Source organism: Hibiscus syriacus, unplaced genomic scaffold (assembly GCF_006381635.1).
Source record: "Hibiscus syriacus cultivar Baekdansim isolate YM2019G1 unplaced genomic scaffold, ASM638163v2 tig00110814_pilon, whole genome shotgun sequence".
Classification (NCBI taxonomy): Eukaryota; Viridiplantae; Streptophyta; class Magnoliopsida; order Malvales; family Malvaceae; genus Hibiscus; species Hibiscus syriacus.
Genome location: NW_024062872.1, coordinates 1,058,827 through 1,083,176, shown reverse-complemented (window position 1 = coordinate 1,083,176; position 24,350 = coordinate 1,058,827). Strand labels below are relative to the sequence as shown.

The window sequence follows — 24,350 nt, the reverse complement described above, 5'->3', positions numbered from 1 at the left end:
TCGCATAATTGACTAATACTCAATAGATTATGCTTTAATCCATTCACATATAAAACATTTTTAATTTGTATGGAAGAGGTATTACCTATTGTACCAATACCTTCAATGTGACCTTTTGAATTATCACCAAAAGTCACTTCTCCTCCATTTTTGGCGTTAAGCTCAATGAACCGGCTTTTGTCTCCGGTCATATGTCTTGAGCATCCACTATCAAGGTACTATGAGTTTGAATTTGTTTCCCGTGCCTTGTAGCAATGCTCCTTTCCCTACAAACATAGATTAATTTTTGATTTTTGGTACCCAAATTCTTTTGGGTCCATATTCATTAGTTTCCAAAATCCTAGTCCCCTTAGGTATCCATTTGTGTAGGATATTTTATCTTTAGTAGTAATGAGTTCTTTAGGAACCCACACACTTCTAATGATTTTTCCATTAGAGGTTCTTTGGGGACCTCTATGATTGTAATTTCTAAAACTTTTTCTAACAAAGTTGGATTTGAATTTCCACCTTTTTCAAAATGTTTTGTTCCAACTTTATCAAAAGAAGTTTTAAGATCATCAATTTTCTTTTGATGATCATCATTGATCTTTGAAAGTAAATTTTGCAAATCTAAATTTTTCTTTTCAAACTCTTCTAGTTTGATTTGCAAATTTTTGATTTTACTTTCAAGATCGTTGTTGGTTTTGGATATGAGTTTGTTTTCATTTTTCAATTTTGAAACATCATTTTATATTTTAAAAACAATTTCTCATAATCCGAATCCAACCCATTGTACTCCTCAAATAACTATCATAAGATAAATCATCAAAATCGGATGAGTTAGAGGTTACCTTAGAATCTTCCCCGAATGCCATCAAGCACAAGTTTGCTACTTCTTGTTCCTCTTCATCGGAACCTTCTTCATCGCTCCATGTAGCCACATGAGCCTTGTGCTTATTCTTTGATTGACCCTTTTTCTTCAATTGTGGGCAATCATATTTGACATGCCCCGGCTTTTTGCATTCATAGCAAATGATTGGGTCCTTCTCTTTTGGTTCATTTTTGAGGCCTTCGTTTCGTTTGAATTTTCTTCCTTGGTAAGGTCTCATCATTTTTCTGAACCGTTTGGCAAACAATGCCATTTCCTCGTCATCATCATCATCATTAGAATCACTCTCATCTTTTGTGGATTTGAGAGCAACTCCAATGTTTTTCTTCTTCTCCTTCTCCTTTGGTGTCTCTTCAACTTTATCAAGGTCCACCTCATCTTCAAGCATCATCTCATGAGTGAGGAGTGAACCGATAAGTTCTTCAAGAGTTAAGGACGATAGGTCCTTAGACTCGATGATTGCCGTCTTCTTTGATTGCCATGATTTTGGGAGGGAGTAGACTAACTTCCTCACAAGCTTTTCATTTGAGATGATCTCTCCATATGATTTGAGACCATTGACAATCGTTGAAAATCTATCCGTCATAGCTTTGATGTCTTCATTTGGTTTCATCCTGAAATTTTCATAGCTATGCGTTAGAATACTAATTTTTGATTTCTTTACCTCATCGGTACCTTCATGTGTGACTTGAAGCTTGTCCCATATTCTTTGGCGGTTGTACACGATGAAACTCTTCCGTATTCATCTGGTCCAAGAGCACAAAAGATAATATGGATGGCTTTGGAGTTGAGCTGGAACATTTTTGTATCTCCTTCACTCCACAACCTTGGATGAGTGATAGGCTTAATGTATCCTTCTTCTACGGCATTCCATGCTCCCATGTCACTTGCTTGAATGAAGTACATCATTCTATTCTTTCAATAGGCGTAGTTAGCTCCATTGAAGAAAGGAGGTTTGTTGACGGGCATCGAATCGAGACCGGAGTCGAAGTTTGAAGCGGAGGCCATTGATGACTTTAATAATCGATATAACTCTTCCCGAATCGACTCAAGAGGCGATAAAACCTTCAAATGAGTTAGGCTCTGATACCAATTGTTGAGTTAATCGAATGACGAAATTGGCCAAGAGGGGGGTGAATTGGCAATAAAAATTTTGTGGAAGCTTTTGCAGAAAATTGAAAGTAATTGCACAGCGATTTACAGTGGTTCGACTTTCTCAAACAAAGTCTACGTCCACTACCTTAGCTATCCACACTAAGGATTTTCCAACAAATTCACTAATTTGTTCTTTCTTTTGAGGCCAAAGAGATAACCTTACAATTCCCTCAAGAGTATACCCTAACTCTTGAGAACACTCTTTTCTCAAAGAGAAGATTACAAATTTGCAAACTTACAAGAAAACCTCACAAGGTAAGATGTTTGCACAATTCTAGAACAAAGAAAAGAACACTCAAAGATGAATACAATTGAGCACAAAAAGTGTTCTTGAAAGCAAAATGAATATTGAATGAAAATAGGCTTGAAATGCTCAAACTTGAGGTTTGATGCTTTCTGTTTGATTCTCTCTTGATTCTAGTTGCTTGATGTTTCTTATTATTGATCAATGGCTTCTAAGCTTGCTTAAATACACCTTGGATCACTTCTGAACGTTGGGGATAATTAGAGAAGATATTATAGCGTTTTAGTGTGAAAACATTTAATAAAACAGCTTGGAGCGTGGGGGGAATCGGTTCCCTCTCATAGGGAATCGGTTCCCTAAGTGTAAAATTCAATATTTCGACCGTTGAACAGGGGGAATCGGTACCCTCTTGGGGGGAATCGGTTCCCTCCGAGCATTCTGGAAATCTCGGAGCCAAACCATTCAGGGGGGAATCGGTTCCTCCTATGGGGGGGAATCGGTTCCCTCTGAGCAATCTGGAATTTTGGCTTTGAATTGGTTCGAAATACTTTGTAAAATTATTTGAAATTGTTTTATGATTAAAACTTAATTTTACACTTAAGTAAGGATCAAAATGATTTTTGAAATATTTGGAGTAATGTTTTGATATTCGAATAGTTATATCGAATATACTTAGAAAATCATTTGGAAAATCTTAAAATCCATTTAACTTAATTTGTTATATCGAAATATTAAAATGTTTCAACAATTTAAATTAGTTTATTATTATAAATGTTTAGTTTTTTAGTTTAGGGTTTATGGTAAAACAAAAATCAGTTAATTAGTTTGTTAATTTAGGGTTATATGATTGTTAGTTAAGTTATATTATACATAAATAAACATTATTTAATTAGTATGTTTGATAGTTATATAGTTAAAAAATAATTAATTAGTTTGTTTGTTAATCGTTAGTTATATAAAAAAATTATTTAATTAGTTTGTGGTAGTTAAATAGTTAAGTTATATTTGTTGTTGAATTTATATTATATAAAAAATTAGTTAGTAAGTTATAGTAGTATATTATAATGAAAAAAAATAGTTTATTAGTTTTAGTTATATAAAAGAATATTTTATTAGTTGTTTAAGGGTTTAGCGTTTACGTTTAACTTATATTTTAAAAAGTTTAGTTTGTTAGTTTATTAGTTATTATATTATAAGTTATTATATTAAAGTTAGTGTTGTAAATTAGTTAGTTAGTTTATATTAGATTATTAAATATTTTTTAAATATTGTTGTTTAAATTTTTTTACAGATTCATCCAATGGCTGACCAAATTCCACTGTTGAGGCTTGACAATGAACATATTTCAAGTCATTTGGGAATAATGGTGAATAAAATATTTGTTTAATGAATTATAATTAATAAATATTTGAATATTATTTTATGATTGTGATAAAGTTTTTGAAATATTTAATTGCAGGAGGACGAGCAGCGAGTCCTTCGTCTTCGGCTACATAAAGTGCCCAAGCCACACAGATTGATAGAAGAAAACTTGCAGGAGGCTGGATTTTGGTATGTAACATTTGTGCGAGATTACAAGTTGGTCCCAGGTTTGATCAGTGCCTTGATTGAGCGTTGGAGACCAGAAACGCATATGTTTCATTTGCCGTGTGGCGAATGTACGATAACTCTGGAGAATGTGGCATTGCAACTCGGGGTCCAAACAAATGGGATGTCAGTGGTAATGTCACTTGAGTTTAATAATGTGGCACAACTTTGTAGCTTGTTTCTTGGGAAAACGCCCGTACCACCAGAGTGTAAAGGGTGGCGTGTGAGGTTGTCATGGTTGAAGAATGAATTTCAGCTTCAACCAAATAGTACGGAGCACGAAATTATATATGCAACACGAGCATATATATTACAGTTGATTGGGGGTATTTTAATGCCGGATAAATACGGTAGTTATGTTCACACTCAATATCTTCTTTTTTTAAGAAATTTTGAGAAAAGTAGGCAATATAGCTGGGGATCGGCGATATTGGCGTTCTTGTATTGTGAGATGTGCAAGGCGTCATTAGTCGTGAATGATAATAATACAACAGAAATCGGTGGATGTCTGTTACTGCTACAGTCATGGGCTTGGCATAGACTTCTGTTTCTGACACCGATTAGTCGGACTGCGGTTGACTTTCCGCTTGCCGGAAGGTAATATGAATTCTCTATTTTAATATAAAATATTAATTATAAAATAAAAATGACCATATTTTTGTTTTGATTGATATACAGATGGAGTCATAAAATTGAAGGCACGGGGTTGGTGCACAACAACATTAAAGAGTTCAGGCTGAAGATCGACATTAAGGCAAAAAAGGAGGTATGTATAATCTGTTATTTTTAATTATTATTTAAATTAACTATATTATTTGATTTAAATAAATTTTATTGTTTTTGTAATTTTACAGTTTAATTGGAGACCATACATGAATGAAGAAATACTTGCGTTGATACCACACGATATTTTAGATGGGTTTCAATATTGGTGTGCTGTTACACCATTGATTAATTTTGCTTTTGTTGAGATCCAATTTGGGGATAGAGTGTTGAGGCAATTCCACTTCCACCAACCTATTCCACGGAGTCCATGGGATCATGACCTCCTCCAAATCTTAGATGGTCGTCGTCAGGTGAATTGGGTTGAGACGCATGACCAGTGCACAGATTTGATGGTCGTCGTAAAGAAATGTTAATTGGGCTGAGAAGCATGCAACCTAATTAATGCTTGGAACAATAGGGCTTCATTCATGCCAACTCTTGATGACATTCAAGACGACGACTTTAATTTTGAGACTTCGGCTTACCTTGCTTATTTTTTGGATAATGGAAAGCCATTCTTGACAATAATTGTAGTGAGACGATAATTTTTGAGGTTTAAGAAAAGATTTGGTAAAGCTGAATACTCTCTACCAAGTGGGAGTGGGAGTTCATCTCAACAACTTGAAGCGGAAATGACCGATGTGGATAATAGTGCACCACAACCGTTCGGCGATGCATACATACCAGAGTTTGTGCAGCCTGATGCATCCATCTACTCTCCCATGTTTTCATCGACGTATGAATTTGAACACATGTCAGTTCAAATGCCCCCAACGAATGAGGAGGATGGGTACCATACTCCTGAGCAACCGCAACGGCCACAACGCATCAGACGTCCGCCCCAACATTATCATTCAACAACACCCCGACATCGGCAACAATTGTAAACTAGTTTGTTATTTGTTACAAATTTAATATTGAAATTAGACTAGTTTTTTCAAACCTTAACAAATTCGACATATTTATAATGATTTTTAGTATCAAATCATTATTATAATTCATTACTAGTTATGTAACGAAATATGGTTAATTGAACCAAACATTGTTCATTGTTCAAGTCGTAAATCATTACTATCAAATCATTACTAAATCATTAATCAAATCATTAAATATTAATAATAAATTATTATTACTAATCAAATCATTAAAAATTAATAATAATTTTATTATTACTAATCATTACTAAATCATTAATATCAAATCATTAAATATTAATAATAATTTCATTATTACTAATCATTACTATCAAATCATTAAATATTAATAACAATTTCATTATTACTAATCATTACTAAATCATTAATATCAAATCATTAAATATTAATAATAATTTCATTATTACTAATTATTATTATCAAATCATTAAAAATTAATAATAATTTCATTATTACTAATCATTACTAAATCATTAATATCAAATCATTAAATATTAATAATAATTTCATTATTACTAATCATTACTAAATCATTACTATCAAATCATTAAATATTAATAATAATTTCATTATTACTAATCATTACTAAATCATTACTATCAAATCATTAAATATTAATAACAATTTCATTATTACTAATCATTACTAAATCATTACTATCAAATCATTAAATATTAATAACAATTTCATTATTACTAATCATTACTAAATCATTAATATCAAATCATTAAATATTAATAATAATTTCATTATTACTAATCATTATTATAATTTCATTGCTAGTTATGTAACGAAAATATGATTAATTGAACCAAACATTGTTCATTGTTCAAGTCGTAAATCATTACTATCAAATCATTACTAAATCATTAATATCAAATCATTAAATATTAATAATAAATTATTATTACTAATCATTACTATCAAATCATTAAAAATTAATAATAATTTCATTATAACTAATCATTACTAAATCATTAATATCAAATCATTAAATATTAATAATAATTTCATTATTACTAATCATTACTAAATCATTACTATCAAATCATTAAATATTAATAATAATTTCATCATTACTAAATCTTATAAATACATAGAAATTCATAGAAATACATATATCATTACTAATGATGAGGCATATATCTTGGTAAATTAGGACAATTATTTTTTGAATGGCCTTCACCCCTACATAATCCGCATCTCTTTGCTTGACCTCTCTCTCTAGCATGGAAATCCATACTGGTATGAATACGAGTGGACTCAGGTCGACCCTTTGGACTTCTGCGAAGCATTGGATTTGGCAGTCATTCGTCATGATCTTTTCTGGGCCAATATGATTCATTCGGTATATGTCTGAACGCATAGCTGTAGACATTTAATATCCTACGTAGGTGAAAGCACTCATCAACATAAGTGTATGCGCTTACACCAGCATACATACATGCAGCGACTGCATGAGCACATGGATATTTCCATGCCTGAAAATGACCACAATCACACCATTTCTGTCATAAATCAACTCTAAATGTTTGGTCTTCTCCTCCGACGTTACGGCGTATGCACGACACGACAAAAGTATGACCAACTCGGTCGAAATTATTAACAACCATTGATGTTGCCAATCGCTCATTTGCTTCCATTGATTCCACCACTGTAGGAGCCCAAGTTTTACCTCTATTTATGAGACTCTCTATTTCTTTACCTTTGTCTGACCAAACTTTAGCCAATCTAAAGTACGTCTCTTTCATCACACTCGCAATTGGGAGATGGCGTGTACCTTTTAGTACCGAATTAATGGCCTCAGCAAGGTTTGTGGTCATATGTCCATATCTCCGACCTTCATCGTATGCTTGCGATCATTTTTCCCGCGGTATTTTTGAAGCCCACTTCCAAACACGCTGATCATCGTAAAATACCTTTAAATTCTCCAATCTCTTATCAAAATTTGGTCGACGTAGTTCGTATCCTGTTTCATAATATACTGTGTTAAACCGCAATTAAAAAACCATGTAAATGCACAAATTGAAATAAAACTTACCCATGCTGACTATCTCGCTACGAATGTGCGTTATGAAATTGGTCGATACTATTCTGACAATATGACAGATACAAATGTCGGATATGCATACGGAGGTATCTAACGACTTCCTGGTCGTTCAATTACCGCCAAAATACCCGTTCCTCTATCGGTATCAAGCAAACTCTATCTTCACGAATGACATATTGACGTAGATTGGTCAGAAGAAATCCCAAGCCCTGTTGTCTCTCCCTCAACAATGGCGAATGCAATTGGGGATATTTCGCTCACCATCTGAGCAACTGCCATCAAAAGTATGCCTATATTGACCATACAGCCACGTACCATCTTCTTGGATCATACGTTTGTAAAATGGAAATCCTTCAATACATGCCTTGAATGCCCAAATAGTCTATGAAATATTTTCTTCCCTGGTAGAAGTTAACCTTCTTCGTCATGCGGGCATGGTTTGAGACTTCACTATGGTTCCTGGGATAAATCGCTTCATTGCTTATAGCAAATGTGGTAGCTCATTGACGATGTATCCCAATCTCCATACGTCAGCTTCATTGCCTTCATCTTCGCATTCCACACCTTGCCATATTTTACTTGATATCCAAATTGGCTTCGAATAGATGCAGCTAACACTGAACAAGATATCCTTGGATCATTTTCAACCATCGCCTTCACGTTCACATATTACATCGGAGTCCAATAGTCTGGTCTTGTTCTATGAAGTTTCGCAAACATGTGTGGACCATTGTACCTCGTGATGACCCAAACATCGTGCCTTTGATTTTTCGACACTCTGATCTTCCACTTGCACTCTAGGCCATATTTTATACACTTCGCGTATAGGGTTTTCTGGTTGGACTCTGCAACATGGATATCAACATGGCATTTGATGCAGTACTCTTAATCGCCAGGGTAGCTCATTTTTTCCTCTGAATTGCACCCCAACTGAAAATTCACAGAATTATCGAATGATTCAATCATTTGGTATGGAGGTAATGTGGCATGTCTGGGAATTCAGGTGCCCTCATCGCATCATAGTCTATCTCGTACATGTGAGGAGTAGCTTCATACGGTGCCGGAACTTCATCAATTGCACTCCACCAAAAATATTTTCGTCGCCGCCCAAAACGGGTTCTTCGGTTTCTTCATCTTCGCTTGAATCATCATGAATTTCTCCCCATCGATTTCAGCGTCAATATCAACAACCAATTCCGATATGTTTCTCCTCATACTCTGCTGCTGCAGATGTCCCCCCGACTCCATTTGCACTTTCCAATAGTGCCATAAAACTGTTCGAGAACTTGTATGCCGGCCCTCAAACTGACTATATAAAGCCATTTCAGATGGATTTTGAGCCACACCTCTTGATGACCCAGAAACACACATATGTTACGTACATCAACAAATAACTCAATAACTGCTATATTGGTTGACTCATGTAATCCAACCATGGTTCTAATATCATCATCTTCTTCAAGTGGAACTGCAGCATATCTGACTGGGTTGGGGCATATCAAAAACCTATACCTTAAACCATCACTGCAGCTCGAATTTTTCTTTCTATCTTATGCTTCATTCTATAAATGTGATGTCTTTTTTGAACATCATATTTATTGTTTTTTCAGACTGAAAAACTACTCCGACCTCATTTTCCATAATATGTCCATTATAATGGACAATCGTGAAAAAGTTGTTGCTCATTTTCTCTACAAATAAAAAATAAATTAATTTAGATTAAAAATTAGATAAGATAATTTCATAAATCATTAATATAATATAATATACTATTATATAATGATCAAATAAATTTGTTATTTAATTTGATTGATTGATTACTAATATTACTAATAATGATTTAATAATTATTATTAATCTAATGATTTGATATTTAATGATTTAATAATATATGATTTAGTCATGATTACTAATAATTATTTATTAAATATTTAATGATTTATATTGATACTAATCATTTAGTAATTATATATAATATAATGATTAGTTTGATAATATTTTTATTTCTTAAAAATATCAAACAAATTTGTTAGGCAGAACTGTCGATATAATGTTCTCGAAAGAATTATTTCGTGAGATAATGCGTTGACCGGATTATTTCATTCAATTAATTTTTACTCCTTACTAATTTACACATATAATATAAATTAAAAATATTTTTAAAACAACATAAATATTTTAAACACAATTTTTTTTAAATAGAAAATTATCTCGCACAAATTATCTAATATAAACTTACTAACTAACTAATTTACATACACAACAACTAAAAATGGACAACAAAATAATAATACCCACGTATTTGTGTCTTCTCCTCCTTTCTAACAACTAATTAAGCACTAATTAATTTTTTATAATATAACTTCAACAAACAACCTAATATACGTTTAAAGATACTAACAAATTAATTAATTTTTTTATATTTAATAACTTAAACTAAAAACTAATTAAGGAATTTTTTATATATATAATAATATAACTTAAACTAGCAAACTAATATAATAACTTAAACTAACAAAAAATTAACTAAATTTTAGTTTTACCCTAAACCCTAAGCTAAACAAACTAATAATTCATATAATAAACTAAATTAAACAATAAAAAATTGCCTCAAAAAAAATGTTTGAGCCTTTATCTTCTTTTCTTCTTCTTCCTTTTCTTTCTCTCGATAAAGTTATATATGTTCTGCTTCTGCTTTTACCCTAAACCTTAAACCTCCATATCCTCTATATAAAGAAAATGAGCGTTGGAGAGCGTCATTAAATTTGATTGTTGAAGCAAATAATATTGAGCATTGAATCGTGTAACTATTGAGCGTTGAAAGGCTGCAATTCAATAGCAATATTTGCTGCATTTAGCAGCTAAATTAACGCTTATGGATGCAGGAATCTCCCAGCTATGGATGCAACGCATGCATGAGGGAACAGAGGGTTAAAGCTTGGCTACAATCTCCCAGCTATGGATGCAGGAATCTCCCAGCTATGGATGCAACCCATGCACGAGGGAGCAGGGGTAAGTTTGGTCCTATGGATGCAACCCATGCACGAGGGAGCAGGGTTAAGTTTGGTCGCCAGCAGGTCGAGGCTTGGTCGCCGGGATTGCTTGGCGACCTACAAGGTCGCTGGGAGTGCATGGCGACCTTGTAGGTCGCTGGGAGTGCATGGAGACCTTGTAGGTCGCTGGGACTACATGGCGACCTGTGTTGGGTGTTGGGTGCTGGGGACGTGCATGGCGACCTGTGTTGGGGTATTGGGTGCTGGGGACGTTGGGTGCTGGGCGACCTGTGTTGGGGTGTTGGGGACATTCATGTGCCATGCAGACGTCCATTATCTTTGTGCAGCTCCCGGGAAGCCATGGCGACGTAGTAGGTCACCCGGAAGGCATGGCGACCTACGACCACATTGTTGATTTCGCCCTATTTCAACAAATAATATAGACAGTGCATTAGATCATGAATTATTTATTTTGAGTGCATTATATCGTGAGTTTAGCCATTGTGAAGTACGTAGACAAATCAGCAGTTATATTATAGCAGTTTTTCAATTTGTAAACTGCGACCTAACTGGTTCTTTGCTTACCCTCTTATGATAAGTCTTAAACTCTCCGAAACAATTGACGCCAATGTCTCATCCTTTCAGAAAGGTCACATCAACAAAAAGCAGGGAAAAAGAGTTTTCATTAATTATTTTTCCAAAACAATAATGAAAAGCCTCCACACACCCAGATTTTATTTGGTGTTTTTATTAATCTTTCCCATTTGACAGTTTAAGAGTATTGGAAATTTTGACGGTTGTTTCTTATTTTACCAGCAACCTAATGAATGAAAGCCTACCTGGGGACGATGAAGACCACCACCACTAGCGTACAACCATCACCTCTCCTGATAACTCCATAAAAAATGACAAGAAAAATAAGGTATATTATAGTCTTTGATCTTGGTGCATGGCTATAATTGTTTCTATATTTGATTTGATTTTGTTACTTTTTGCAATGGGTTCAAGTTCAATATTCCAAAGATTTTGCTTCCAAGAGACGATGTAGAGGCGGCTCAGACGATGATTTTTGCATCACCAGATTGTGATAAAATTTCTGCCGGTATCACCATTATCAGACTATCATTGTTCCTTTTCTTTTTCAGTTTTATTTTAAGTATTTTATGGGTTATGTTTGGTAATTTGGAGAAGATTAAGATCGCATCAACCAACAAGGACTTTTGGAAGCCTCTTATCGCATAAGAAGAAATTTCTTAGGTATGATTAGTGTAGTAGGTTCCATCAACCTAATTTTCTTCCAGAATGTGTTTGAAAATGTCTATTATAATATATAAAATAAATACATGTCACTCGACTGTGTGTATGATATGAGTATATGTTCGACTAGAGTTGATTCAATGTTTTTCTATGTTTTTTATGCATATGTATGTTTAGAAATGTGTTGGACATGAATACTAAATAAATTAATGAAGTGCTCGACAGCTTTCATTTCTTATCCCATCAAGGGGACTAAGTTGTTCTTATCTGGTGTAAAATTTTGGTAGCTTACCTAACAAGAAATAGTTTGATTTATAAACAAGATATTAGTAACTGAAGTGGGGGGATCTAAATGGATCAGTGGATGTTTCAGTTCTGATGTTGACACTTTGGCCTTTATCATTGTCAAATTTGTGGTATTAGAATCTAGAGTTGGGAGAGGGAAAACAAAAAGAAAATAATGGACATCATGTTGCTAATCCTTATCTACTTCAGAGAGAAGGGAAAGTGGCGGGTTAATCGAAGGGCTGATTCTCTCAAATTTCGATGTTCCGTGGCATCGGTACTGAAATTCGAGATTTTCGGTATGGATTCGATGTTGTGGTTCGAAGTTGTTATTTTACATTTCATTAGGCCTATGTTACATCTTACAGCTTGCAGGATATTTGTTGCAACCTGGAATGTGGGAGGGAAGACACCCAACAGTGACATGAACTTGGAAGATTTCTTTCTAATGGAGGGCTCTGCAGATATATATGTTTGTGGGTATGACTGACTCAGAATTTTGTTCCTTCTTCTTCAGTTTCTGATCTAGAAAGATTAGTCTGGAGATACCTTTACCAAGATAAGAAAGATAGTGTCTTTGTCATGAGTTGTTTGATTTTGTTTCCAGATTCTTACTGTTTTTCTGGCTTCTGCAATGTGCGTTTTACATAGATTATTGATTTCCCAGGTTCCAAGAAATTGTTCCACTCAATGCTGGAAACCTTCTAGTTAGTGAAGACAATGAACCTGCTGCAAAATGGATGGCCCTTATAAATCAAGCACTTAACAAGCATCACAATCCTAAGCACTTGGACTCTGGCAATGATTCAAAAACCTCTGATACTAATGCCTCCAAGGAGTTGAAATCACCACCAATCCGTATTTTTGACAAACCGGTGCTCAAAATCCTGAGTAAAATTTCATGGCTGGGAGTAGTATTCTGTCATGGTCGGAGGAGAAGAGCGTGAGGAAGGAAGAGAAGACGATCGGGGAAGCGAAGAGAATTGGGAAAATGTAAAACAAGGGTTAGGGATTTCTGAGGGAATTGGGGATTATTACCTGATGAAAGAAGATCACGTGAGGAGCACATGTTCATTAAACCCATCAGCTAATTGAAGACCCAACTGACGTGAAGCCCAACAGTGAAGTCCAGTAGAGAAGTCCAAAGAATATGCAGTAACAGAATTAGTTAGAATATATGCCAACTGGCTTGTTAGATTCTATAGTACCATTGTATAAAAATAAATGTACCTGCCAAGGGATGATTATGCATGATTTTCACCGAATGAATTCTGAATTTTTTCAATCCATTTGTTTCTCTTCTGAAATCTCTTTTTCTCTACTTAATTAGCAGGTACAGTCCCCTAACGCTTCTAAAACAGAGGAAATTACTGTAAAGTCACCGTGCTTAATGATAAGACTAGGTTTACTTATAAACCTGATGAACCTAGAATTCTGAGATCTAAACTAGGGGATTTACCTAGTTTTAAAATGATCCAAGCAGGAGAGAATAGTGCAGTTAGAAACAATATAGTCAGTTTGGAAGTGGATAGAAGAGGCACTGGAGGTTCCTAATACTGCAGGGTTAATATGGCATAGACCCAAAATTGAGCTGCCTTTTTTGGAGGAAATAATCCTAGAGGGTGGATACAAAAATTCCTCAAGTATTTTTCTTTATGTAATATTGTAGAGGAACAAAAGGTGGAGGTGGCTACAATGTATTTAATGAGGAAGGCAGAAATTTGGTTCGACGGTTATATTATGCAAAAGCATCATGTGACATGGCATGAATTTGAGGCAGATCTTTGCCATAGATTATGTGATAGGTCTTTTGCTGACATAGTTGAGGAATTATCAAAGTTAGTGCAGAAGGGATCAGTGGAGGAGTACCAGGACATGTTTGAGGAATTACCAGCCTCATATGTTGTTACAGAATCCTACTCTGGGTGAAGAGTTTTTTGTCTCTCTTTTTATTAGTGGGCTAAGAGAAGATATCAAGCACAAAGTTAAGGCTTTGGAACCAAAGACACTTTCTGAAGCTTGCAGACAAGCTAAATTGTATGAGTTTTCTGTGGAATATGAGAATAAAAGAGGGAGAGCATTTTTTAGAAACACACCCTACCCAAACCCATTACCTACTACTAAACCTAATTTACCACCTCCACAACAGAAAGATTCAGCTAGTATGCCTCCAAAACAGAATCTATTGGACTACAGGAGACAGAACAATCTATGTTTTAAATGTGGTGAGAAGTTCTCTCCAGGGCATCAATGTAAGACAAAGTAATTGAATATGATGATTGAAGAAGACCCTGTTCTATCCTCAGAAACTTTACCAAATGAGGCAGATCAACAGGTGCTACAAGAAGATGAGAACCTAGAAATTTCTATGAATGTTATCACTGAGTGTATTGGTCATAATACACTAAGAATTCAAGGCATTCTAGGCAGACCACTGAACATATTAATTGACAGTGGTAGCACCCACAGTTTTTTAACACCTCAGTGGGATGATGCAGGGATTCAGGTGACTACACCATATCATTTAGCTATTACAGTGGCTAATGGACAATAGCTTTAAAGTGCAGCAGGTATAACAGGGTGGAATGAAAAATTCAGGGACATTCTTTTATTCATGATTTTATACTTCTTCAATTGGGGAAAGTGATATGGTCCTAGGGTGATTGGATGAAGTTATCAATCCTATCATTTGATGGACTTTAACAAACTGACACTCAATTTTGTACATCAAGATAAACAGATGTCATACATGGACAACAACCCTCAAGTTTTTTGCAACAGATTACAAGAGCTACACTATTGAAGATGATAGTTTCAAATTCTGCTATATGGAGTGTGTTGTTTAATGATTATTGTAGAATGTTCAAGGCCTATTCCTACAGCTATTCAACCATTATTGGAGAAATACAGTTCTATTTTTGGTGAACCTACAGGTCTTCCACCTACAAAAACCCATGATCATGCTATTATCTTAAAGCCTGATTCTATGCCTGTTAATTTAAGGCCTTACAGATTCCCTCATAACCAGAAAGCGAAGTGGAAAAACATATTGCTACTATGTTGTCTTCTATATTCAACCTAGCAAAAGTCCCTTTGCTTCTCCATGCCTTCTCATTAAAAAGAATGATGGTACATGGAGGTTCTGTGTTGATTATAGACAATTGAACAGTATGACAATTAAGGATAAATTTCCTATTCCTGTTGTTGAAGATTTATTGGATGAGCTACATAGGGCTGTCTATTTTTCAAAGATTGATCTAAGGTCTGGTTACTGGCAGATCAGAATCAAGGAAGTGACATTTATAAAACAGCATTTAGAACTCATCAGGGCAAGGTAATGCCCTTGTTTTAACTAATGCTCCTATAACATTTCAGGCTTTAATGAATGAATTATTAGTTCATTCCTTAGGAAGTTTTTTTGGTGTTTTTTATGACATATTAGTTTAGTAACTCTATGACAGACCATATTTTGCATTTACATTTGGTTTTGGATATTTTGCAAGTAATCAGCTATTTTAAAAAATGTCTAAGTGTTTCTTTGGCCAGAACCAAGTAGAATACTTGGGACATATTATTTCAGCTGTTGGTTTTGCTACTAATCCTAGTAAGGTAGAAGCAATGAGAAATTGGCCCTTGCCTAAATCCTTAAAATTATTGAGAGGATTTTTGGGATTGACAGGCTATTATATAAGATTTATCAGAGATTATGGTACTATTAGTAAACCTTTGACAGATGTTGAAAAGGATGTTTTAAGTGGAGCAGTGCAGCTTTGACTGCTTTTGAAGAGCTTAAGAAAACTATGTGTCTTGCACCTGTTCTAGCTCTACCAAACTTACTAAAAGTTTTTATTTGGAAACTGATGCTAGCTCTGGAGGCATAGGAGATGTTTTATCTCAAGATGGTAGACCTATAGCATTCTAAGTAAAGCTCTCAGTCCAAGACATGATGCTCTATTATTTATGAGGGAATACATTGTTATTTTATTAGCAGTCTCCAAGTGGAGACACTATTTGGAGAGCAAGCCTTTTATCATAAAAAACTGATCATGAACCTCTAAAATACTATTGAAGCAGAAAACTACTGATATTCAGAAAAAGGGGCTGACAAAATTATTGGGATTGGATTATACTATCCAATACAGGAAAGGTAAATCAAATGTGGTGGCTAATGCCTTATCCAGAAAATAGGAAGATCAGGGTCAGTGTCTTGCCATGGGAACTACCCTAATCATTCCTACTTGGGTTTTAAGATGTGGAAGAGAGTTACAAAGATGATTATTGGCTATTGAGTGGATTTCCATTTTAACTGTAAATTCTATACTGATCCTAAGTGGAAATTTTCCAAATGAATTCTCAAATTCAAGACAGGGTTTATATTGGTACTAAGGGTTCTCTTAGATTACAGATTCTTCAAACCCTACATGACTCACCTTATGGGGGTTATTCAGGAGTTCAAGCAACTTATCAAAGAATTAGAAGTTATTTTTACTGGCCTAAACTTCAGGCTATGGTGGCTACTTATGTAAGGGCTTGTACAGTATGTCAGTAAACTAGGTGGAGCATGTTGTTAAACTAGTCTACTTCAGCCATTACCATTTGTTGGCACTATCACATCCTTATACTGCTACTGAAGTGGCTAAACTATATTTGGACAATATCTATAAGCTTCATGGGCAGCCTAAAGTGGCTATTTCAGACAGGGATAAAACCTTCACTAGTCTCTTTTGGAGAGAACTAATGAAGCAGCTGGGTACTAAGACTCTATTCAGTACTGCTTATCACCCAGAGACTGATGGACAAACTGAAAGGGTGAATCAGTGTCTTGAACAATATTTAAGGGGTTTGTGTTTTTTCCAACAAAAGTAGTGGGCTAAATGATTATCCCATGCAAAGTGGTGGTATAATACCACCTATCATACAACCCTAAAAACAACATTTCAAGTCCTATATGGCTACCCACCCCCTACAATGATGTGGCAAACAGATTCATCGGTGCAATCTGTCAGTGACTTAATGCAGACTAGAGAGGATATTCGAAGGCTAGTCAAGATACAATTAGAAAATGCAGCCAATCGAATGAAACATGAAGCTGATAAGAAAAGATCTGAGAGAACTTTTACAGTGGGATAAGAAATGTACCTGAAATTACAGCCCTATCGCCAAACATCTTTGGCTCTATGAAAAAATCTAAAGTTAGCAGCACGATACTATGGCCCTTATAAAATTACAGAAAATATTGGTGAGGTTACTTACCGTTTGGATTTACCTGAGACATCCAGGTTACATCCGGTTTTTCATGTGAGTCTTTTGAAGAAACACATTGGAGAATCATTTCATGTGAGTCTTTTGAAGAAACACATTGGAGAATCATCAACTTTTTCTACAGCTCCTCCTGAAATGATGAGGAAGTCAATTAAAATTGAGCCTTCTCAGATCATGGGAAGAAGAATTGTAAACAGGAACCACAAACTGTTACTCAACTGTTGTACGATGGAAGAATCTGGATGAATCGTGATACTTGGGAAGACTAAATTGTTCTTAGGGACAATTTCCCAACTTTGATCCTTGGGGACAAGGATCTGCTCCAGCGGCGGGTATTGTCATGGTTGGAGGAGAAGGCGTGAGGAAAGGAAGAGAAGACATCGGGGAAGAAAGAGAGAATTGGGAAAATGTAAACAATGGTTAGGAATTGGGAAATGTAAACAATGGTTAGGATTTCTGAGGGAATTGGGGATTATACTTGATGAAGAAGATCACGTGAGGAGCACGGGTTCATTAAACCCATCAGCTAATTGAAGACCCAACAGACGTGAAGTCCAATAGTGAAGTCAAGCAGAGAAGTCCAAAGATAATGCAACAGAATTAGTTAGAATATATGCCAGCTGGCTTGTTAAATTCTATAGTACCATTGTATAAATAAATGTACATGCCAAGGGATGATTATGCTGATTTTCACCGAATGAATTCTGAATTTCTTTAATCCTTTCTGTTTCTCTTCTAAAATCTCCTTTTTCTCTACTTCATCATTTGCATTCATCACATCTCAAGACTTGCAGCTGCCCTGTTGAATCCACAATTGGGGAGAACCGAAGGCAAAAGATGGTTCAAAATTAGCAAATGATCTAGACATTAGTCACTGAAACATCTTGGTACAAGGTTGGTATATAATCATATGGATTTGATCTTCTCAGTTTTGTTATATTGTGATCAATTATATGTTTGAGAAATACGACACCAAGTTTAATTCATTTGGGGAACAAATAATCAAATACTTGCAGGGTGTATAGCAGTAAGCATATCGTTGCACCAAACAAGTTTTTGCTTCGTCTACTGTCTCTTAGCTTTGGGTGAAAAAGAAGCGATAAGCTCAGAGAAATGCTGATGTTTCTGAGATTCTCAAAGGCACACAGTTCCCCATCATTTGCAAAACTCCGAATGATCGACCCCATAAAAAAAATCATTGAGCATGATTACGTTTGTATGAGATAACCATTGGACCCTTTTTAAATTGTCTGCACAATGTCTTAGATTCATCAATCCTTAAATATTGCAGCCGAGTTATATGGCTTGGGGATTTGAATTATCGAGTAGCCTTGAGCTATGAGGCAACCAGGAACTTGTTGGAGGATGATAATTGAGACACCCTTCTGGAGAATGATTAGGTTTATCAATTTTTACTTCTAATTATTAATGAATTTAATAAATTAATCACTTTCATTCTTCTTCTTTTTCTTGAAACACTTTGATCTCAACATTTCATTTCGGAGCAAAATGCCTTTTGATTGGATGAGAATCGTCAATTAACTAACGGACAACGCTTTTTGTCGATGCGGCAAGTCCTATGTGTCCAAAATGCTTAGGAAACTTATGTCACATCATCACTTTGTACATATGACATGTGCCCATAAACACTTTGAACATATAATATGTGTCATGTCATCACTTATATACAGATGATAATGTTAGCACTTATATGCAATACGTCATCACATTAAACATATAGTATATGTCACGTCATCAATTTTGAATATGTGACATGTGTTATCACTTTGGACATGTGATATGTATCACGTCATTACTTAAGACACATGACATATTATGCTATTATTTTTAGACATGTGAAATTTATCACCACAACGAAGAAATAAAAAAATCAAAATGATTATTTTGTGAAATATAAGTGATTTTTCTTTATTATAACACTTCCGGTTGAGTTAAACATATGGCTTCCGAGATAAGAAAATTCCAAAACTGATGCATTCGAAATACCAACAGATAGTAATATTAGAAGTTTGCAGACGAAATTGAGAAAATAATGTCAACCCTTTCCATGAATATAAGCAAAGGTCAATAACTACTACCTTTTGCCATTAAGAATCTATAGAAATAAAGTCAAAAGTCGGCCGGTCCTTTTCTAGATGTCGCTTTCATGAAAAAACTGCTGTGTTAAGTTAAACAGAACTCATGAAAATGACTTCTGGATTTAACTATTAATCAAATGGACAGCTAAAAGGTAAACACAAGTAAAAGTTTCTTTCCTGTTTTAACTTAACTGACCCTGTTCTTTTCAATTGAATGCAGTTAAATATGGAGAGAGAAGCAGGGAGAGTATTCGATGGTTTCAAAGAAGGAAGGATACTATTTGCTCCTACATACAAGTATTCATAATTCGGATTCTTACGCAGGAGAAAATGACAAATCCAAGAAGAAACGAAGAACTCCTGCATGGTATTTTTGTCATCTTACATGTATAAGCCGGGATTGTGAACAATGCTGGATGGAATATATTACTTGACTCTTTTGATAAACTTGAAATGTTTCTTCAGGTGTGATAGGATACTATGGCGAGGTTCTGGAATCGAGCAGTCTTATTTCCGTGGAGAGTCCAGATTTTCTGATCACAGACCTGTTTCTGCTCTTTTTTCTGTTGAGGTCATAGTAAGAAGGAAATATGATAAATTCAGGAAAGGTTATTCATGTGGTTTAAGGAGATTTTATTACGAAGAATGCATACCTCGAAGGCATAGTTTCTATGAGTGCTAACTTAAAAAGCTTCATTTTGCTTATTTTCACCTGTATTTTGTTTTCCTAGTACACAAAAGGGGAGATTATATTAGGGAAGCATATTTTCACCTGTATTTTGTTTTCCTCTAAAATACATGCATATATCTATTGATGTAAATCAACTTCCTAATACAACATAAGGGGAGATTAATATTAGGGAAGCATATTAGGGGAGATTAATATTAGGGAAGCATATTTTCTACATCAAGAGATTGTTTGTAGTAAATAAATAGATTTCATTGAGCATGTTTTCTGTTGGAAGTGAAGCGCCCCCATTTGAAATCTCAAGTGTTTGAGCAAACATGAGCCTGTAGCTGTCAGCTAACTCGATCTTCGGTCTTTGCTCGACTCATGATTTGGATGTTCCATCAAATCCCATATCCCAAATTGAAGTTAATCCTTGATTATCAATGTCCTCTTATGATGATGGAAACGAACTTAAGTCCATATCTCCTATTTGAAACAGAAATTCTGGTGGCAAAGGTAGACCTTCAATTGCACAAGTTAAATAGTTTATATAATCTTGCAAAACCATGTCAGATGCATCCCCTACTTCATTTAGTTGCTGCATATCACTTTCTTGACCATTAGCCTTTTCTAGCTCCATGTCGAGCCAATCTGTCACGGCACGCAACTTCCCAATACTGTCAGGGCTCTCTGTATTCATTTTGGTCTGAGGACCAAATGAGTGATGGTCATATGGAACAATATTCCTATCACAAAATTCTGATTCTTCACTGCTTTCTTGGCTTACATCACTTTCTTTAGACTTGTAGGAGCAACTTGATTCATGTTCACTCCTTGAGCTCCTGCCTGTGAAGCCTAATTCCAGTGCACTATGCGGGCACATCGAATTCTGGCAAGCGAATAACGTACTCGGGGTAACCTCTCGGTCAAAAAACCACTTCCTTTTATCTTTAGAGATGGCAATCCTCTCACCTTGCTTGCCCCTGTCATCTGGATGACTGTGCTCTAAATCCTCTTCTTCCCTATCATCTTTGTCAGGTGAGATTTTGAGACATTTCTCTGTGAGACGTAAAAGGGCTTCTTCCTGGTTAACCGCTTTAGACCAAGTGAAAGTGTCTTTGGCTGTCATCTTTCTTGCAAACATTTGGATTGTAACACTAACCTTCTCATCCTATCTAAATTTGGGGCCATATGCTTGATCACAGCAGCCAATACACTGACTTTCCAGGCCTTTTTAAGGTCATGAGGCTTCTTATAAGGAGGGGGACCATGTTGTTGAGACAGACCTTGTTCCCCCCACCAAAGCTCCTTCCCGGTTGGCCACCAAGGAGGGGCTATGCCCCTCTCTAATGGAAATCTGCGTTGCGGGGGTGCGCAGTCTTGCATCAAAGTGGAAAGAAGTGATCCCAGAGTAGTATCCTGCAAGTCATGAAGGAGATGCAAGCTAGAAACAATGTCCACGTCGCCTTGTTCGAAAACAATCGGCAAGTGTTCCTCGAGAGAAGGCGGAGCATTCTTGTCGAACTTAACCTTCTCTTTCCACCACTTGCGGAGGCTATCAGATGAGCCGGTAACAGGTTTTCCTTTCTCCGGAACTATCCCATAAACGAAGCCTTGTGCCTTGCAAACTTCCATGATTTTCACCATGTACTTGAGGATGGAATCTTGAGCTCGAGACATCTTCTTGCGGCGAGACGCTTCTTGCTTGGCGTTAGACTCATGATCGGACTCCGAACTCTCCCGCTTCTCCTTCATCTTCTGCATCCGCGCACGGTCCTTCCACATCCGCTTCTTGAGCTCTTCGTAACTAATCTCCTCCTCTTGTTCTTCATCCTCCTCCGGTAGCTCTGCTTCATAAACAGGGCTAGGAGGTTCAATCTCACCAAGAAACTCAACCATATCTAATCAAATTCCCCTAAATTTAAAGTCAAGTACACCCTTTTCTTCCTTTCCTTCTTTTCTCTGAGAAAACTGTCAGTACTGTATCTGTGAATCAGTGATCAGATGCAGAGTTACACGTATATAAATGTGTGTTAATGGCGGTGTATAAGAAAGGACAAACTATGTACGATTAAAGCATGGTATACTTGAAGAGAAGTAAAATATCGAAGGTGACTATGGAGATAAGAGGAAATTGAGGAAACAGATACAAGTGTTACAAAGTTGATGCAAAGTTATGATATAAGTACCATGCAATTGCATGCGTTGCTGCCTCTATTATTACATACAAGCACGACAACCTACGTAATACTTTCTACTTCCGTGTTATATATTCTAGGGAATATTTTATTTTACGTTATCTTTAAAAAAATTATAAAATATAACCACTAATAAAATAGTATCACATCATCTATTTTTGAAGATATAAAAATATTATTATACATTCATATATTTTCAATCTTCTCTTTGGTTTGATACAACTTTAATTAAATTATTTAAAAGCAAATATTTATTTATTAAAAGTTAGTATAAAATAATTATTTTTCATTAAATAATTAGGGTGATATAACATAACAACTAATAACTATATATATTGTTATAAGTTAAACATAGTTTAAAACCTAACCATTATCACTTCTATTTATTTCGCTAAAACCCTAATTCTAAACATTTTCCTTCAACTTTTAATTCCTAATTCAAACTTCCAACTTTTATTACAATTTTAAATTTTCAAAATATAAGTAAAACAAAAACTCCTTCAAAATAGCAATATATATATATTTCTTTTAGAGTTCCGTTGTGTCATCAGAGAGTGTTTTTTATAAGAAGCGTTTTATGCAGATGTGATAAAAGTTGATGAAAACTTTTATAGGTGATAATAATTATTATATGAATATTTAGAGAGCACAGTTGAAGATTTTTCTGATGATTGTTAACTGATTTAGATGGCAAAGCAAATGGACAATGGTGGTAACAAACGATAGCACAAAGGTTGAATAGTGGAGGGGAGAAAAAAAATAGAAAATGATTACAATATGTATTAAATTGGTAAAATATTAAAAATTATTTTTTAGAATTAAAATTAAATTATATTAATATGTAAAAGTTAAAGGTTAAAGGTTAAAATTATTATCATATTAATGTTATTAATTATGCTGTCATCTTTCATTAATTATTTAACAAAAAAAATCAATTTATATCTTCTTATGAGCTCTAATAATTTTAGTAATCGATAAATGTAACTAAATCCGAGTTGTAATCGAGGGATTATCCGAATAATTCACCCTTAGAAGAATAACTAAAAATCATTTTAAAACCATTAGAATTAATTATGCACAAATTATCATATGACCCTTAGATTCATAAATGACATGAAAAAGACCAAGATGAGGTGTGCAACCTGAAATCTCGGAGGGATGGCACATTTTTCATTCACCGGTGTTTCTGGGAAGGGGGATGTAATTAATAAATAATTATTTTAGCACAAATTAATTCAAATAACATGGATGGTTCTTCAGCACTGAAAGACAACTCACTTTAAATGTAAACTTGCTGACGCTTTACCACTTTATATTTATAATATATCTTTACTAACATTGTTGGTTGAAGTAACTAAATAAATAAATAATCTGATATAACTTAATTAATAAGAAATTAAATAAAAGATATTATAGTGTCGTTACGGACACTAAAAACATATTAAAATCATTTTTTAATTAAAAATAATAATCACAAATTGACTTTCCGTTTCCAGAAAATCTTACTTTTTACATATATATTTTAATATTTTATTAATAATTATTATTTTTTAAAAATAAATTTCAAATATATAAAAAACACTTATAACGTGTATTATCAAAGTATTTAACAGTTATTTGGAATTTAGGTCTCTTTTACTTTGGTTTGACATTTAAATTAAAACATTTTGACAAGCTGCGTCAATAACAAAATTAGATAAAAATCTACGGGTTTTACAATTTTTAAAAAGAAATGAAAAAAAAAAGAATTACATTTTTTTAAAAGAAAAATAGTTGGTGCTCCTTGATACACGTAAAATATTGAGTGTATTGGGATTTGAGTGAGCCGACTTTACAAGAAAGGCCTTAAATAATCATATACTTCAACTATTTATATACTAAATTAAAACTTGCACTTCCTTTCTTGTTAAGTCATTTCATTTTATTGGTAGTTTCAATTCCTCCTCCTGCTCTTCAAGTCTTTCTATAAAAGCTTTCGTACT

The 24,350-nt window shown here is 34.6% G+C and overlaps 1 protein-coding gene and 1 pseudogene across 1 annotated transcript; one reads left to right on the top strand and one right to left on the bottom strand.

Moving 5' to 3' along the window:
- The first annotated feature begins 10,793 nt into the window (after positions 1–10,793).
- LOC120141873 lies at positions 10,794–20,203 on the top strand (annotated as a pseudogene).
- A 277-nt stretch (positions 20,204–20,480) lies between these two features.
- LOC120141878 (putative ETHYLENE INSENSITIVE 3-like 4 protein) lies at positions 20,481–22,262 on the bottom strand. The gene is given in 2 exon segments (XM_039156642.1): positions 20,481–21,304; positions 21,307–22,262. Coding segments are annotated over 2 exon segments (1,446 nt in total). The 5' UTR covers positions 22,070–22,262; the 3' UTR covers positions 20,481–20,621.
- Positions 22,263–24,350: the final 2,088 nt, after the last annotated feature.